General features: G+C 37.3%; 1 protein-coding gene across 3 annotated transcripts in view; it reads right to left on the bottom strand.

The window, feature by feature from the left end:
- The window catches only part of cntln (centlein), a 154,250-nt gene that overhangs the window by 107,328 nt on the left and 28,230 nt on the right, over positions 1 to 18,692 (bottom strand). For all 3 annotated transcript variants that reach the window (XM_004910865.4, XM_004910866.4, XM_002935668.5), the window contains exons 5-9: positions 13,740 to 13,874; positions 12,976 to 13,155; positions 12,336 to 12,469; positions 5,254 to 5,416; positions 3,979 to 4,155 (exon numbers count right to left, since the gene is read on the bottom strand). In XM_004910865.4, coding sequence (XP_004910922.1) covers positions 3,979 to 4,155; positions 5,254 to 5,416; positions 12,336 to 12,469; positions 12,976 to 13,155; positions 13,740 to 13,874 — 789 coding nt within the window. The remainder of the gene's footprint in view (positions 1 to 3,978; positions 4,156 to 5,253; positions 5,417 to 12,335; positions 12,470 to 12,975; positions 13,156 to 13,739; positions 13,875 to 18,692) is intronic.

The raw sequence follows: 18,692 nt of genomic DNA, 5'->3' as shown, positions 1-18,692 counted from the left end.
CCACATCATGGGGTATATTTATCATGCTGTGTAAAAAGTGGAGTGAAACATTTACAGTGATGTTGCTCATAGCAGCCAATCAGATGATTTGCTTTGGTTTTTTAACTGTTGAAATCTAATTACTGATTGGTTGCCCTGGGCAAAATCACATGCATTTTGTAGCCTGAGCATTTTACAGCGTAGCAGGTAACAAAATACTTGAAATCAACCGCCGTTCTTTCCTATGTGAATCACTTGTTTACAGTGTGCAGGCGATGTGAGAAATAAATCGGTGGCAATTTTGAGTGTCTTGTTGGCTGCCCACAGAGCTAGAGACACTTGGGTGGCTAAATTCAGCTTATTGCCCTGTGTGACATTCTAATAGGCCAGTGTGATGCTTGCATCATGGATTTTCATAACTTACCTTGAGATATTTGGCAGAACCTTAACCAGATATCAGTCAGGCAGGCTGTCATTTTAGCCTTATAATTGCACAAATGCACATACAGTTGAAACATTTTCAGAAACAAGTCATTAATGAGAAACCAGTAACACTGCTAAGATAAGTATACTGAGCCACAAAAGATCTACCTAATACAGATATTTCTTTGTTACCTATAATATATAAACATCTACTTCACTAAATTTAGTGAATTTATAGGACACTGAGTCTGTTAAACTGACAATGGAAAAAAAGTTGGAAATTGGGACAATGTTTAAATGACCCACAAACATAAAAAATAGATGCCTTTGTTCAAAAACAAAACAAAGTGTTTACTACTCTCAGCCGGTGGTGTAGGCTAACACAGCCTGCAATTGTGATGGGTAACAATAATGATTTTAAAATAAAATCTCTCTTGCAAGTATTCTGCCCCCCAGTGCAGGTGGGCATGTTGGGGCACATACATATGCACAATGTAAGTGCACCAGCTCACTCATTATGGACATAATAAATGGCAAAAAATGTAAATAATTTTTTTTAAAAAATGGACTCTATAGGATTTAGATCTTATATCACTGAACCAGGTTACTATGCGTGACATAAGTATTTGAATAGACTCAACATTTCATAGTGCTGATAATATTCTTCTAAGTTTTTACATATGAGTATATATAGCTTTGCTGAATAACACACTCACTGTGTCACAGGCTTAAGTGTGGATTTGCTAGTAGCATCTGGTTCTGATTAAATCCAACCACTTTTCTTTGAAATTGTGGTATTCTATCCACAATTCTGACCACTTTATACAATAAGTGAAAAAGATTAAATCCAATATTAGGAATACATAGATACATACTTTACGAAAAAATTCTTGAGTAACATACATGTTTTAGGCAAAAGCCCTACTTTAAATATTATGTTTAGCTCAAAAATATATCACTTATTTACATATTAAATATTATGTTTGCTACAAAAATATATCACTTATTTACACATCTGGTAAAAACTGTTTCTTCACTGGAGTTTTTGAAGAAAAAGATTTCGAAGAGCAAAATCTGAATTGCTTAACTCTTAAAAAGAATTTTATTATGAAAATAAATGCTAAAGCTGTTATTAGCATGAAGAGTAAGCAGAACAGAAAGTACTGCGAGGAAGGACAATAATCCTGCTTGACATTCTTTCAGGAGCTCTTGGGCTCTGTGATTTGCAGAAGCAAAATCTGAGTACAGCTGTATTTGCACTGTATAAAAAAGGCCTCAATCTTTATTCTACTTTCTTCTTATTTTAGAGTGCTTCCAAGATCTAGGTCATAAGCAAAACTAGGAAATAAACAATCAAAGCAAATAAACCTTCAGTATTCCAATGTGTTTCTTTCACAGAATCTGACAATAGATCTAACCTTATAGAAAAATTATTACTAAAAGTATATCATTATACTATATAACATATATTGTAATATGTTATACAATTTTATAATAATTAAAACGGACACCATGCACCAAAGCTTCCTGGTGGTTTTGAATACTATTTAAGTTGCATTCCTTGCTATAAATTGTCCCAACTGATAAAGAATACTGGCTAAAACCAAAACCAGTGCAAAGGTGGACAAAGGTTATTTGAGAGTAAGCCAAACAGCAAAAAATTTAGGTTCTTTGCTTCATACTGTACATAACAGAGGGCAATAGGCTGGGCAGGTAGAAGGGGGCCTCAATGGCTCTTTGTAAAGACTAAGGGGCCTATTCATTAAACTATGATTGAGCCCAAATGCTAAAACTTCGTATATTTTCCAAGTTTTAGAAACCAGTATGTAAGTTTTGGAATTCATTCAAGCTTCAGTATCGCAACTTTCTTTTGGCCAGGTTGGAGCTGCAGAGTGCTATTGAGTCCTATGGGAGGCTTCCAAAAACATACACTGAAGGTTCAAAGTCAGAAAGTTTTCCGCACGGTTTACGATGGTTCGGATATGAAAATTTCGGAACTTTCGGATCGTATCCTGATATTTTCGCACGACCACGGTGTGATTTTTCGTGCAATTAATGCACATCAAAAATTTTCAGATTTCATCCGAATTTTTCCCAAACGTACTTTTACAAAATTTCCGAAATCCGGACTTTCATAAATCAGCCCTTCTACGGTAGGTGGCCATACACAGGCCGATAAAAGCTGCCGACCAACCGCTTATCGGCCGTGTATGGGTCCTCTGATGGTTCTACTCATTTGATATTGTGTGAAAATTGTGCAGACATCGATCAGGCAGGTTTCAAAATCCCGTCCAGGCAACAAGCATTGATGCAGCCCATGCCCCGATGGCCTGCATCCTGTAAATGTGATCAATCGTTTGGTCTGGGGCAAATTTTGCACCTTTTATTACATGCCCACATAGGCTTTACCCTTCATGACAGGGCAGTAGCGTTCTAGCATTGTAAACTGGGATCATTTGCTCTTAAGCAAACAGAAATCCATAGACATTTCAGCAGGAAATAAGTAGGAGATGCATTTGTCTTGTTACAAGACTGGCTAGGACAGAATTCTCTAGGAAGCTAACAACATTTTGTTTCCCTTTAAATTAATTATCAAAGGAAAAAGCTGGCGAAGCAAGAAATGCAGGGTCAGTTATGGGACAATATATAAGTTACAAAAACAGATCCATATACCCTCTGACTTGGGGTTCACACCCTCATAAATTAAATACTGGCTATGTGGACGTCACATGCTTCCTGGTTCACAACAAACAGGATTATTCCATACCCAACAATCAGGAGGGATGTTTTTGGGGGACTGAATTATCAACCCATTTACTGCTGAGGTGTTTGGTGAATTAGTGTTAAATGCTATGAAACAGAATAGTGTTGACTCATGATAGTTAGCGATTTGACCATACTTGAAGTAATTGTGCCTGGCAACTGTAAGTTTTTCTGGGTGTTGGAGCTGTCTTTAGAAAGCAGTGGCACTAGTCTAAGCTATGTGTTAATACAAGTGAGAGACTAAGCACTGGAGTGTCTAACCTCTTAAAGCAACACCAAATATCACGTGCATCTGATGTGGTGCCTCTATGACAGGCATCAACGAATTGAAGAATTACTTTATCAGATTGCAATGCCTGCAAAAATGTAGGCAGCATAAAACCAGCTGTATACAAACCCTACTTGTCCTGTTTTGCAATACGCTACATTTTGAAAAAAGAAGAACATTTTTAGCATTAGCACTGTTTTTAGTAAATCCCACACAATCCTTACTTTAAGCAATGTGTATTCAACCTAGCAGTACTGTGCAGCAAGATGTTACTATACAATGGTTATTTTCACATTCTCTCTGTAAACATGTATAATTAATACACCATCTAATACAGGGTTCACTAATGGCTAATGTGAGGTTCTCCCTGCTGCAAAGAGGATACCTTACCCAATGTGTGCTGTCTGCAACTCTCTGCAGTCAAGAGGTTAAAAGAGAATGTCAATATCCACAATAGAAAGAGAAAGAAACCCATATCTAATAATAATGCTGGTCCGGTGAAGCACTCATAAAATATAAATACATTACAGATCCTAATGCTGTACCTGAGGTTCTTGAGGTGACTTGGGTAATGCACTGAGGGCTTCTTGCAGTTTCACTTGAAGCTGGCTAATCTGCTGTTCCTTTTGATGTATCTGGTCTGTGAGAGCAATATTACTCTGCCGGAGTTGAGCCTCACTGGACTTTGCCATATCATAACAGACATTCAAGTCATTATAAAGCTGCCAGCAAAAAAATGTATATATAAAAGTGTGTGTAGATATTTTCATAAACACTTCAGGAACAACAGGGCATGTTTAAAAAAATATATTACGTTCCTGTGGCAGTTGGACATTTTCATATTAGCAGAAGTTCTAATCCTCTGATTAGCTAAAGGCGGTCTAGCCCTGTAAATGTTTAATGCTTCACTGGATACAGATGGATTCAAATACTGCCCATTCTAACATAGAGATGCACATGAACACAGGTAAAATAAAGCCATTACAAAGGACATTCAAATACCAGAGAAACATTGCTAAGAGGGTATGTTTTAAAACTTATTCTTGAGTAAACAAGGACTATAGACTGCTCTTGTCCACATTCAGTTCTGAAAATGACTTTTACCATATTTTTTTTTTTTATGATATGATATTAGTAAGGTACTTTATTAGTAAATAAAGATACAAATAATAACAATAGTATAATAATACATATATAGAGACTGTAAATATAAATAGACCTATTAAAGTAGATATGAATGACCTATATGCCTTAAAAAACAGCTTACTAGGTTGTTAATGAGTAAGATACATAAAGTCTGATACCAGTTTGCTAATGGCTGTTTGTTTTTCTTTCAGTATCGATCACAGGTGTTTTACAAGTGAAATTTACTCATTATATACACTAATATATTGTTAAGAAGGTAATGCAAAAAAAAAAAAAAAAATTACAAATCTCTATATTAGACTATATTATGGTCAAAGAACATTGTGAAATGCTTACATTTTATACTATACATGTGTGCAATGGTTTTTAAAAGTAGACGTCAGAGTTTAACAGATCAATACTCCCTTGGAGAAAATAAGCATTGTTCAGGGCCCCTTTAGATGACAACAAGACTACAAATAAAAGAAAAAAAAATGCTGCACCAGCCATTGATCAAAAATATTTAGGATGAAACTTGGTGTCAACTAATTCTCATCCTAACTGGCCTTCGAGCAAATGGTCATTACTTCTAGATATCACCTAATAATGTCTTTCACAATCAAACAACCTACAGTGTGGGAACCACTGGTGTATGACATATTTATATGTGAAGAAGAATATTTAGCAATACATACCTTCTGGTATGAGATTGTTTCAGTGGTGTGAGCATCTTCCTGATTTCTTAGTACCTTTTGAGTATCCAAATTGAGAGCCTGAAGCTGTTGGATCAGCTCAGCTTGCTGTGATGCATGTTCATTGCTTTGCTTGTATAGATTTTGCAGTTCTTGCAACTCCTTCCTGTTCCAACAATTCAAGATATAAAGGACAAAAAAACATGAAGCATAAGCATTTATTGCCTTTTATATGTCAATTCCTATGAACTTTAGATGATGATAAATCTTCTGTTGTATGGAAATTAAAGTAATACATTCCATTCTAAATTAATTGCAATGCAAACATACAACCAATAATTGTTATTTATGTTCCGCATGCACTTCCCAATTATAATTTGTATGCCGCGCTAATTCTAGATATATGAAGCAGTTCTCTTTTATTTTTTACTTATATCCCTATATTAGTGACTCCTTTGACAACTCCTCTTTGCATCATACATGTAATGTATAGACTTATTTTCTGTTTCTGATTTTTTTGTGCAAAGATGACTTGACTGATATACGATACAAACAAGATCTCACGGTGTCCTTATGTAGCAAATGTTCCCCTTTAATGAACCCAAGGAAACCAAATGACAGTTTGTTTCAGCTGGACTTGTCTATCAAGTTCACTTGTGTCTTCTTACCGGCTAGATATCTAAAAATAGTCTGCACAGTCTGCATTAATAGCACTGTATACCTTTCAGAATGAATCACAATCTCAAATATCTACCCTTACCTTTTTAATTTTACCAAGATAACCAATTCTTAACCCTTTGAATGAATGGAATGTGGTGGTGGCACATTATATATAAGACTGAGCACATGCACTTTCCCCTACAGACTGAACAATGCAGCTCCAGAATCCATATCACTACTGTTTCAAATCTTTTTGTAAATACAGATAAGTATCCCTTTAAAGTATCATTATTAACATAATTGACTGGCATATAGAAAAATCTTGGGATATGCACAGTGCTGTGAATATGTTGGCACTTTATAATTAATGTTATAATAGTCATAATTGTCAAACTACAATCTATATGGTTACACAATAACAAGGTGCTCACTTATTTAACAGGTACATAAAAGTATAAACTTATTAATCCTTCCACAAAGATTTCTAGTAAAAATATAACTACAGTGAAAAGAAATCAAAACCCCTATTATGTAAATTAAACAATGAATATAATAAGACTACCTTGGAGAACCTTCAGCAGATGTAGCTGCCTCCCCTTTTCTGCAAATGTACATGGCCAGCCTTAAATTGAATGAACCTATTGGGCCCAACGAGCTCCTAGGCCCAAGGGGGCCCACACAGCTGCATACCTCCCAGCTCACAAGAGCAAATCACAGTCAAGATTTGTGGCTATCGGTTACCAGGCCCTAGGTAAACCTTGCAGTTGAGATTAAATTAACTCCCATTGAAGTTTATTCTGTTATTTTACAAAATGACTTAACTCATGCACATTTTTCATTAGTTATCACCAATACAGTAACTCAACTGAATCTCTCTGCCACAGAAGTGAATTATAAATGTATAATTTTTTACTTAATTTTTGAATGTTTATATCCATATATACTTTTCTTGATACGATGGGCTGCACCCAAACCAACCCGAGAAAAAAAGAAGGCTATACATTTTCCATCTAGCAACTTGTGGAAAATGCTCCTATTTATTGCAAGACAAAAGTATTTTACAATTAGACTGTGTAAGGCAGATAGTGCCCACATGTTGCAGGTTAAAAACACGAGTGCAAAACCTACAAACAATGCACTCAGAAAAGCAAAGTGTACTCTCCCAAGCTAGTGCAATGCATGCTTAACAATTAGGCTTAATCTTTATGAATACTGTAAAGCATAACGTAGGTATTTTACCAGAATGAGCAAAAGGGAAGTGGCATATTTTACTTTTCCACTCTCTGAAAACTGTTTTTTCGTAGTGATTGTTTTGTATCTTCTATAATTTACACACAAGATTTATATATGTAGATTCAGTTTTCAGATTTTTTTCAGTGGTGGTTAAGATTAATAGTTAAATACAAGTGTATGATGATCTTTAATACAAAAACAAAAGTAGACTATGTATAAATTGTAATTATTTTAGCTCTGCACCCTAAATATCAGTATACTGCATTGACAAGCAGAGGTAACAGGTCAGTAAGTGAATCTGCCTCTGTCAGTGAAGAGAAGAAGTAATGATTTACTCAGAGTCTTGAGACACATATTCCTATACTCCTGACAAACACTGAATCTTTATATGATGTCACCAAAAGTGCATTTGCTTAAAAGAAACCATCTCACACTAAAGGTTACTAAAAGAATGTGTTTCAGACTTTACATTTACTGCTCGCTTTCCAGTCTTCTTTTTTTCCAGGTCCATTGACCTGCAAAAAATGTCACCAAACGTCAATACACTGTGGGAAATGTAACTGTAAATCATTAGATACCATTAGAGACAAATGGATATGTCCTAGATCATTGTACCTTGACTGCTGATTAATGACTGTAGGTACAAAGTAGGGGAAAAACACTATTGGCTTTCTTAAGTGAAAGAACCTTACAGCAAGAAGGCTATAGCACAGTGTAAAATAAGCAAGGTCCACTGTTCCAAAGATGCCTTTTTATCTATCCATGTACCATGGCTAAATGAAGTACTATCCATAAACCCTATATTATAATCATAGTATAAAATACCGACCAGGCTATAAGAGCAGATGCTAAACTAGGCACCCTAATCACTGAAAATAGAGTCTTTTAAACTTTGCCACACCTTACCTGATGAAACAAATTATGTCAGAAAATACATCACACCTATTTGTAAAAACCCAGGCTGGATGTCCTTCAGTATGAGGGCTATGACCTCCTCTAGACAAATGACTTTGGTATTCTCCCAAAGGCCTTGTAAGACTGTGCACTACCTATGCATTACTACACACCGTTCAATGAATTCCATAATCAACTTTTTTTTTTGCAATTTGCACACTGCATTGTTCCTTTCCTGTATTTCAACAGGCCTATGTGCTCCTTTTCAGGGGGCAGAAATCTGCAGCATTCCTAGTGCGGGGCAAGCGGGAAAAAGAACATAAGCTTTCCTCCACCTGCCCCTTGACTTACCGGTCATATGGCCATGGGGGGTACAGCCTGCACTAGGGCCTTGTCCTTTCTACATGCCCTGTGCATTAGCTCACGCTTTTGCATCAATGTTTAAAAAAAAATAATAATAAATAAAATTTTCAGAACAAAAACAGGCTTCTGCTATTACAGACATTTTTTCTTTAGACAATGTAGTGTTTCAAGGGTTTTACTAGCCACACTCTTTAGAAAACTGAGCTGCAACAAGTCATCAACTCTATATTGCTGATCATGTAAAAGCTTCTCCTTATAGAGTGAACTTTTCCCAGTGTGCAGTCATTACATTCTTCAAAGCAGAAGCGAGGCCAAACAGCAGGACACTGTAGCTAATAGTAGGAAAGCTGTCAGATCATAGTGGCTTTAACTGAACTTTCCACAAAGGCATTTAAAAAAAGGTTCAGCTATATGTTTCAGCTAAGATTCTTATTATCATGGCTATGGCTAATAGCAACTATGAGCAGAACATCTATATTGTTGCAAGAACAAATGATAACTCAAAAAGTTATTTAAGACCATATATGTAAGGTATGGGACCCGTTATCCAGAATGCTTGGGGCATGAGGTATTCCAGATAAGTGGTCTTTCCGTAATTCAGATCTCCTACCTTAAGTCTGCTAAAAAAAAAATATTTAAACAGTAATTAAACCCAATAGGAATGTTTTGGCTCCAATAAGGGGTAATTATATCTTAGTTGGGATCAAGTAAAATGTACTGTTTTATTATTACAGGGGGAAAAGGAAACTATTTTTAAAAATGTGAATTATTTGATTAAAATAGAGTCTATGGCAGATGGCCTTTCCGTAATTCGGAACTTTCTGGATAATGGGTCTGATACCTGTATTAAATCAACATAAACTGAAGAAAGAAAACAATCCACATTTCAATAGATGACAGTATTGCCGTATAAAAGCGAATAGACAGTCTATAGTCTGGAAATTATACAGCAACCAGAAACAGAACCATCTGTAGGGCTATGGCATATGGATTGTTTACCACTACTTTTGATGGTTATGAAAATACCACTACTCAACCTAGATGACTTCCCAATTACTTGAATTGTTGCTCAGTTATTAGTAGAGGAGAGTAATTGTCATATGCGACGACAGTTAAAATAAAATAAAATTTAAAAAAAAAGGAAGGTCTTTGTGCTCCTAGAATGGAAAAGTTGCATCTGTATTTGTCAGCACTGTTTTCAGAGACAACGGATGGTAAGCACCACACTGGTGCTTAAATATTGTTTAGGTAAAGGCACAAGATTATACTTAATTAAAAGTAATATCTACAGTACAAGCTAAGTTAACACTGTGCAAAATAATACCTTTTAAGTAGTGGTATGTCTAAAGTAGCTAGACTTACTAAGAAATCTTAAAGTGATACTGACAGCCAATTAAAAATTTTTTTACACCTGCTGTTGTGTTTTAATTTGTATCAGCTTTAAATTCCTTATAAACTAAATCTGCAAAGTTTTTTCACTTCATAATTATGGTAGCACAAATTACAGCCATGTTTGTTCCCCTCTTCCGGGTTTTAATTTAAATGCCTCCCACGTGAATAAATATGCCCAATCACAAACCTGCAACGCCCCTTCTGCTTTCAGCCGGTGTGTGACAAGCTCAGCTCCATTGTTTATGTGTAATGGGGGGGGGGGGGGGGGGCACGGGAGAGCTTAAGCTGGCCTGCTATTTAATTCTTCGTGGGAAGAGCAGAGAGGGGGGGCAGAGCCCTTTAAAGCAGGCAGGCAATAGTAAGGTCAAGCCTGCCTGCTATCTAGTTCACAATGCGCTGCGAGGAGAGAGTGAGGGAGGGGGAACTCTTTGAAGCAAACGCCAAGCTGAATCCTCCCAGTTTATGAAATAGTCCTTTTGACAGATTGAGAAGTTACAGTTGGGTTGCCAGACTGGTCGGGTTCAGGATCTTTAGTAGGATTTATGTAGAGAAATAGGACTTTTAGGAAAAAACAGTCAACATGACCTATAGGTAGGTTTGGAAGTAGGTTCATATTTTTAAAATAATTTTTTTTTTGGAGTCAGTATCACTTTAAACATTTTGACCTAAACCTCATAGACAAGGTACTGTTTTATTAGAGGGAAAAGGCAAATCAGCCCTTCTAGATTAAAATCCTTTATGATACTTCTATACATTAAGGTAACCTACATTATGAGATATGACAAAGACATTTAAGGTAGTGTGCCAAAACCTGGTATCCAATTCATATAATTTAGCTGCATATGCAAATCAGGATAAGGAAGGGTTAAAGAGCGTTTGCAGGCAAACTGAATCTGAATCCTTAAAATCACGTGACTTTGTCACATAAAGTTGAACATTTTTCGCAGTTCTCTTTTAGCCTCCTTATCCTGATTTGCATATGCAACTTAGGACATGTATTCGGCCAAATCTTTGGCCTAGAACTCAAGGGAGTGATTTACATGCCATCTAAGTTAAACAGCTGAAATCGATTTGCTTTTTATGGCAAAGCTTTAGAAACCCCATAACATAAAACCATAAAACCCATAAAACTTCTGTACACAAATAGAAAGCCTAATTCTGCAGGGCATAGGGCATAGTGACCCTTGACAGATGGTTGTCTTTATGACAGTGCCAATTAAAGAAAGGGAAGACAATATTTCCAGAGATTCTAAAAAAATTTCTTAAGCGGTCTCCTTCAACAAATAATCGAAGGGTATAGCATGCTGGAACTCAGTTCAACCTAAAGTGTGCTTGCCCCCACTAGGCGGAAGACTGGCGGTACAATGAGGCTGTGACCACTTCCTAATGGTTTAAAATTTAGTGGTGAGCACAACTTTCCCTTTTTTTTTTTTTTTTTGCTATAGTTTATTGAAGTGGCCATCTCTATGTTGTAGCTCCCAAAATTGATACCCTATAAACAATGTAATAAAGCAGTAGAATTCTTAATTAATCAGATGAAAGTGAGTGTAGGACTGGCCAGACCGGGAATGACTTTGATGTAGCTGACCAGCTTGAATATTGCAATATATGGACAAACAAACCCTTTTTTGTTTAAACAGAAGGGCGTTTTTAGTAGTGTAATGCATGGAATGCCTATATTTCCTATATATATTGATAATGGGTGCAGAGGACCTCTTGTCTTTCTGTATAAATTTTGCGGTCAGAGCCTAATTGCTCATTACTTATCAGAAGTTGAATTATACACAAATTAAGGTAGCATTAGAAGGCTCGTTATTTTTCCTGTGTTAACTAGAAGTGTTCCCCAAAAACTTTCCTAAATAAAAGGAACATTAAAAATGACGTGCTAAAAATTGGCTGTCACTTAAAGAGTTAAACATGTTCTTAGTTATACTTGATGAAACCTGAAAATTTGAACAAATGTGCATTAGCAGAAATATCCAAGAAAGACTGATAAAAAAGCTATGGGTGGAATACAGTACATTTAAGAGGAATGTCAAACAGATTTTTAAAGAAGAAAGAGATTAAATACCTGAAAGTATAATCTCCCACATTTCTTTAAACTTATTCCCAATATACATATAATATGTTAAAAAAAATTCTAGCTGGCCATATTCAAAATGTGCAGAAGACAGACTGATTCCAAATGATCCATTATAAGCCTTTTATGCAGATTTTTTTTTTTGCTAATGTAATCCATCTAACCCAGATGCTGCATGGCCACAGATTACCGCACATAGGTGAAAGAAAAACACTTGTATTTATTAATCTGGTCAAAATACTTTAGGGGCCTTTCAAAAAAAAGTTTTTATATCAGTATTAAAAGGCTCAACTACTTAATAACATATGCACCACCATCCGCAAATGTGCACTGAGAAGCTAAAGCCAATTGCCTCACCCAAGCCATGAAAATGTGGCAGTGCCTTCAAGCTAGATGCAGTATGATCAGAGTATGATCAAGGATTAAGACTGCTGTATCAAACACTTTAATTGGAAATACTTGCCTCAGCCTGGTCAAATCAGTTTCTCTCTGTGCCAACTCTGTCTGCTTTACAATGACCTGTGATGACAGCCCATTTATTTTGTTGTGCATAGCCTCCATCTGTTTTCTTGCTTCTTTCAAGTCAACTTCCATATCCTAAATACAATCATGCAAGATACAAAATAACAAAAATATAATTCAAATAATAACACATAAGTGGAAAAAGCATTTCTATTTATTACATAAAGTACCCCCAGCCATAGAACAGATTTTATATAGATATATAATTTTAAAAAAAAATTGAAAGTGTAATGCATTACTTTATTATTAAACATGTAAAATATTAACTAAAGTTCTGCAAACCTGAGACATCTTAAAATTAAAAACTGCATGTATTCTTTAAGCTATATGTATGAACAGAATCTGTTTTACTGTCTAATGATTAGACTTTAGGATGGCTATTTGATGTCAGCTTCCTGCTTTGCGCCATCAATTTTTAAGTAGCTGTGGGTTTTAAGTGTAGGAATTTAAATGAATGCTGGTCCCCACTGGCATGTTTGAATACATAAGTTGTTATCACAGCAAATAACACAAAGCATAAGTGTATGCCACGGTGAAGTTTGGAGGATCATACGTGGGAATGTATCTACTCTGCCTTATACCTTTATTTTGCCATCAATGCCAGATTTGTCTGCTTTCCACTGTGCCTCCTGCTTCCTTGCTTTCTCCAGGTCATTGAGCAGGTCAGCACATCTCTTACTCAACCCCTCCTTTTCCTGCTCTAGATTTTTTAAAATCACTGCTGTCTGTTTTTCCTTTTCTTGCGTATTCTCTTTATTACTCTGTAACAAAGAAAAGGCTGCAAATTAAATCCATAAAATAATGACATGTGCAGGTTATAATCAACAGATCAAGCACAAGTGACCTTGGCCCCTAAAGCCCGTATGGGTAGTTCTGCAGTTTTATTAATTTCAGTCGTGCAGGTGAAAAGGACCTATTTTTCTAACTACTTGACAGCTCTGATGAGCACAAATTTGCAAGGAATCCTTTAATTGATCAAAATGCCTTTGATGATGTCCCCAGCTATTTTTGAGACCCACACAGACATATCATTCCAGACCTCGGCTTTATCAATAAATAATACCAGTCCCATCAGATTGTAATTAAAAGAAGCCACATATTCACACTACTTTCGTTTGCTCCATTCCCATCATTAACTATTTATCTAAAAGCTATAAGCCTTAGATTCTTGTCTTTAAAGCAGTAACATGAAGTTAGCTGTATGAGGATTTACTGCAAAGTACATCAAGGCCTCGGGCAATTCTTTTGCAGTGCATGTCCCTTTCCATGGCACACAGTGGCACCCAGCTTGAAGCAGGAAACTTCACAACAAGACAACACTTGAAAATGTTCTAAGATGATGTACCTTAAGTTCTTGACTTTTATCTTTTAATTTTTCGTGGAGGTCATTCAGTTCCTTCTTCAGGAGTGTATTTTCTTCATCTACAGCTATTTTTCTCTGAACTAAGTTGTTTATTTCTTGCTGTTGCCCTGATGCTCTCTGTTTGATTAAAAGAAGGGGAAAATACGGAAAAAAGGCAATGACACTTCAGTGTTTATTGATTGCTCCTTTGAGGTTTTCAAATGTGTGCAAAACCAAAGCAGATTTTGCTTAAAACATAAACAAATACCTCTAAGCAAGACTTATGTTGAATGTGTTGAATGAATATGTTTACTAGTAACAGCAAGGTAAAATATAAGGTCTTATACTCTCATCAGAATATGTTCAGCCTTGATAGACTGGAAGGAGAAAGCCTAATAATTTGCATTTTGTAGCAGCAAAATTAAGTGCATTTTGGAAAAGTTATGCTTTTAACCCTTTCACACTTCAGTTATATGTATTGGCAGACAATTATTACATAATGTATGCTCTTCTGTGCATTTCTTGGAGAGGGCTTTGTTTTTAAGGTATGGTTGCTTTAAAAAATCTGCTGGACTTTTTGTGTAATTTTCTGCTATGAGATATACTGTAGGCTTTTAAATACCAAATAACTCTTATTTTTTTTATAGTAGAGTAACAGATTTTAGTCATACCTAAAAATATACCAAATATGTTTTTATATATTTATATGGGTCAAAAACTCCCAGAAAATCAAATTTACAAAGTACCACTCCAGAAATCTGCATAAATTCTACTTACAGTAGGTTTAACCCAGGAAACCAAACATTTTTGGAAAGAGCACATTCAGAGAAATCTAAACTCTTAACAACCCAACTGCAAGGTTCCAAAAGTTTAAAAAATCATTTCAAAGCATTTCAAAGTCTGCAATTTACAACATCTTATCTCCTAAATGACATTAGCTACAAACAAAAAACACCCTATATATGAAAGCCAAGGGGTCTACTAAACCGAATAATGCACAATATAAATATGTTTACGCATGCTGACTAGAGTCCTGATCAATCAGAAGTGGCATCATCGGAAACGGGCAGGGTAGGGACAAAAAGTTTTAAAATAGTAATATATGGGTAATATACGGTAATACAAGATAAGATAAGAAATATAGATAAGACCTACAACCCCATCTGAAAATGCTACCTGCAACTCGCAGGGTACCTGCTTTGTGGGTAAGCCATGGGTACCCGATCCACTGCAGGACTCTGATGTAGAGGTCCCAGAATAGAACTAGAAAGGGAAGTTTGAGAACAAACTTCATGTTGGGTTGAAAAACATGACATCACTGAATGGGCTCTGCCCACTTTCTCTGACCTTGGACCACAGTTATACAGTAAAAACCACTGTGCAAAGTTTGGGGACCCTGGTTTTAATAGTGTCTGAATGGCAGCAACTTAAATTTCCCCACTGAAAGTCAACAAGTGACATCTGATTGGCGGTTGGTGGCTCCACCCCCTTTTTCTAACCTGGAACTGCAGTTACCCAGTGACTAACTCTGCAAAGTTTAGGGACCCTAGGATTAATAGTTAAAGAACGGCAGCAGTTTAAATTTAAACCAATAAAATTCAATGGATGAAATCTGATTGGCTGTTAGTGGCCCAGCCCACTTTTACTATTTTTGAACTGCAGTCCCCCAGTGACCAAGTTTGCAAATTTTCGGGACTCAGGCATAAAATTTGTGAGACTGACAGCATTTTACACTTCACCATTGAAAGTAAATAGACGAAATGTTATTGGCTGTTGGTGGCTCCGCACACTTTAAAAAAAAAAATTTGACCGGCAAATACCCAGTGACAAACTCTGGAAACTTTAACAACCCTGGAATTAATATTTAAATAATGGAATCAGTTTAAATATAAACCAATGAAATCTAATGGGTGGAAATGGATTGGCTGTTGGTGGCTCCTCCCACTTGTTCTAGCCCTGAATATGTAGTCATCCAGTGACTGACTTTGCAAAGTTTGGGAACTTTGACATAAATAGTGTGAGAAAGGCAGCATTTTAAATTTAAAAAAAAAAATCAATAGGTGAAGTCTGATTGGCTGTTGGTGACTCCACCTACTTTTTAAAACCTAAAAAATACAGCCCCCTAGTCACCCTGGTGTTAATACTGTGAATGAAAAGAATGGCAGCAGGTTGAATTTCCCCATTTAAAATCAATAGTTAAAATCTAATTGGCTGTTGTTGGCTCCTCCCACTTTTTCCTAACTCTGAACCACAGTTTCCAGGTGACTAGCTCTGAAAAGTTTGGAGACCTTAGTATTAATATTTAAAGAATGGCAGCAGTTCAAATTTAAAGCTATGAAGTCTATAGGTGAAATCTGATTGGTTGTTGTTAGCCCCGCCGACTTTTCTAAATTTGGAACATAGTCACCCAGTGACAAACTGTGCAAAGTTTGGGGACCCTGACATTAAACTTGTGAGAATGGCAGCAGTTAAAATTTCCCCACTTAAAACAATGACAGAAATGTGATTGGCTTTTGGCGGCCCCGCCTACTTTTTCTAACCTTGCGTACGAAGTGGGCTCCACCCACTTACAAAAATACAAAAAACCTTAAATGCGTAAAGTAGTCACCCAGTGTCTGACTATGCAAAGTTTGGGAACCCTGGCAACAAACCAATAAAAATCAATAGGTGAAATCTGATTGTTTGTTGGTGGCTCCGCCCACTTTTCAAAACTAAAACTGCAGTCCCCTAGTGACCAACTGTGAAAAGTTTGGGGACCCCGGTGTTAATACTGTGAGAATGGCAGCAGGTTGGATTTCCTCATTGAAAGTCAATAGGTAAACTCTGATTGGCTGTTGGTGGCTCCACCCACTTTTTCTTACCTTGAACCACAGTTACCTGGTGCCTAACCCTGCAAAGTTTGGGGACCCTGATGTTATTACTGTGAGAATGGCAGCAGGTTGGATTTCCACAAGTCCATAGGTAAAATCTGATTGGTTGTTCACAGCTCCGCCCACTTTTGGGCATTCAACAATCATCATATTTTCATGCAGGCTGACCCCATGACTATGTGATTCAAGTTTGGGGAGTGTAGCCTCAAAGCTGTAAGATTGGCAGCAGTTTCAATTTTCCCATAAAAGTCAATGGGTAAAATTTGATTGGCTGTTGTTGGCCCCTCCCATTGTGCGTTTTTTTTTAAAAAAAACTTGAATGCGTAGTCACCCAGTGACTGACTGACTGCAAAGTTTGGGAACTCTGGCATCAAACCAATAAAAATCAATAGGTAAAATTTGATTGGCTGTTGGTGGCTCCGCCCACTTTTCAAATCTAAAACTGCAGTCCCCTAGTGACGAAGTGTAAAAAGTTTGGGGACCCCGGTGTTATTACTGTGAGACTGGCAGCAGGTTGAATTTCAGCCAAATCAATAGGTAAAATCTGATTGGCTGTTCACAGCTCCGCCCACTTTTGGGCATCCAACAATTATCATATTTTCATTCAGGCTGAGCCCATGACTATGTGATCCAAGTTTGGGAAGTGTAGCCTCAAAGCTGTAAGATTGGCCGCAGTTTCAATTTCCTCATTAAAGTCAATGGGTGAAATTTGATTGGCTGTTGCTGGCCCCTCCCACTTTGGGGGTCATCCAACAAATGTTGCTGTTTCATTCGGGGTGACCCCATGACTATGTTATTCAAGTTTGGGGGCTGTAGCTTCAAAGCTGTAAGTGTGGCAGCAGTTTAAAAATCTTCCCTGTCAAAGTCAATGGGAAAATTGGGGGGTTCGGAGGGGCGCCACAAAAAGACGGGGGGGCAGGATCGCTTAGAAAAGCACAAGCAACCTGCTCCGCTATTGGGCGAAGAAGTGTGGAGAGTTTGGGTATTGTACCCCTAAAACTGTAGGAGGAGTAGCGTTTAGAAAATGGGGGGCACTAAGAATAAGAAGAAGAAGCGCAAGAAGCGGAAGAATAAGCCAAAGTCGAAGAACAGTATGTTGGGGTTTTCAACCCAACATAAATATGCAGGGGATTAAAGTCACAAATCTCCGTTGTTGCGGGCGAATAATCTCCCCGCAATTCCATCCCCCTGGCTAGAATGTAAATCGCCGGTGGGATGGCATACGTGGCGCCGCGATTTGCCGAAGTCTCCCAAAATTTCCTCTCAACTTGTGAAGCAGGGTGTAAGGGGGCTTAAGGAGGCCTCTTTTAAAGGAGAAGGAAAGGCTAAGTCACTTGGGGGTGCTAAAATGTTAAGCACCCCCAAGTGACTTTAATCGCTTACCTCGTACCCCGGCTGTTGCCCCTGTTAGGAGAAAACAGCACCAGCCCGGGGTACCTGGAGCGATGCGCTTCCTCCTTCCGGCTTCATTTCGCTGCGACTAACACAATAGGCGCATGCACAGTAGAGTGAAAAGCTGACTTCTCTGTTAAAGTTCGGCTTTTCACACTACTGCGCATGCCCGCGAGAGCGATACAGGAAGGAGGAAGCGCTGCAGGTACCCGGTGCTGGTGCTGTTCTCTCTGAACACCGGGCACCAGCCCGGGGTAAAAGGTATGCGATTCAAGTCACTTGGGGGTGCCTAACATTTTGGCACCCCCAAGTGACTTTGCCTTTTTCTTCTCCTTTAAGCTTTTGTTTAAGAAGTAGCAGAGAAAAAAAGTAATATAAGTCTCAGGGACTACCACATATATTTAGGTTATGACCTCTCCTTTAAACAATCTAATTTGAAATAAAAAGCCTTTTTTATAATACTGTATCATCATTTATATATCTTCAAGCACCCCATACATATTGCTATTTTAGTAGAAATGGGGGGCAGGGGAAGGAAGCAGGCTATTATAGATGATCATATCATTAGCACAAGCTAACCAGGATTGTTACTTATACATTGAAAGGAGAGGCAGGCATCGGGCCAAGAGGAAGAGTTACACATTAATCTGTGATGCAGCTCCACATTATTGCAATGAAATTAAGACTTAAAATT

The sequence above is a fragment of the Xenopus tropicalis genome, chromosome 1 (assembly GCF_000004195.4).
Source record: "Xenopus tropicalis strain Nigerian chromosome 1, UCB_Xtro_10.0, whole genome shotgun sequence".
NCBI classification, from domain to species: Eukaryota; Metazoa; Chordata; class Amphibia; order Anura; family Pipidae; genus Xenopus; species Xenopus tropicalis.
The sequence above is the reverse complement of the archived record's forward strand: the minus strand, read 5'-3'. Positions and strand labels throughout refer to the sequence as shown.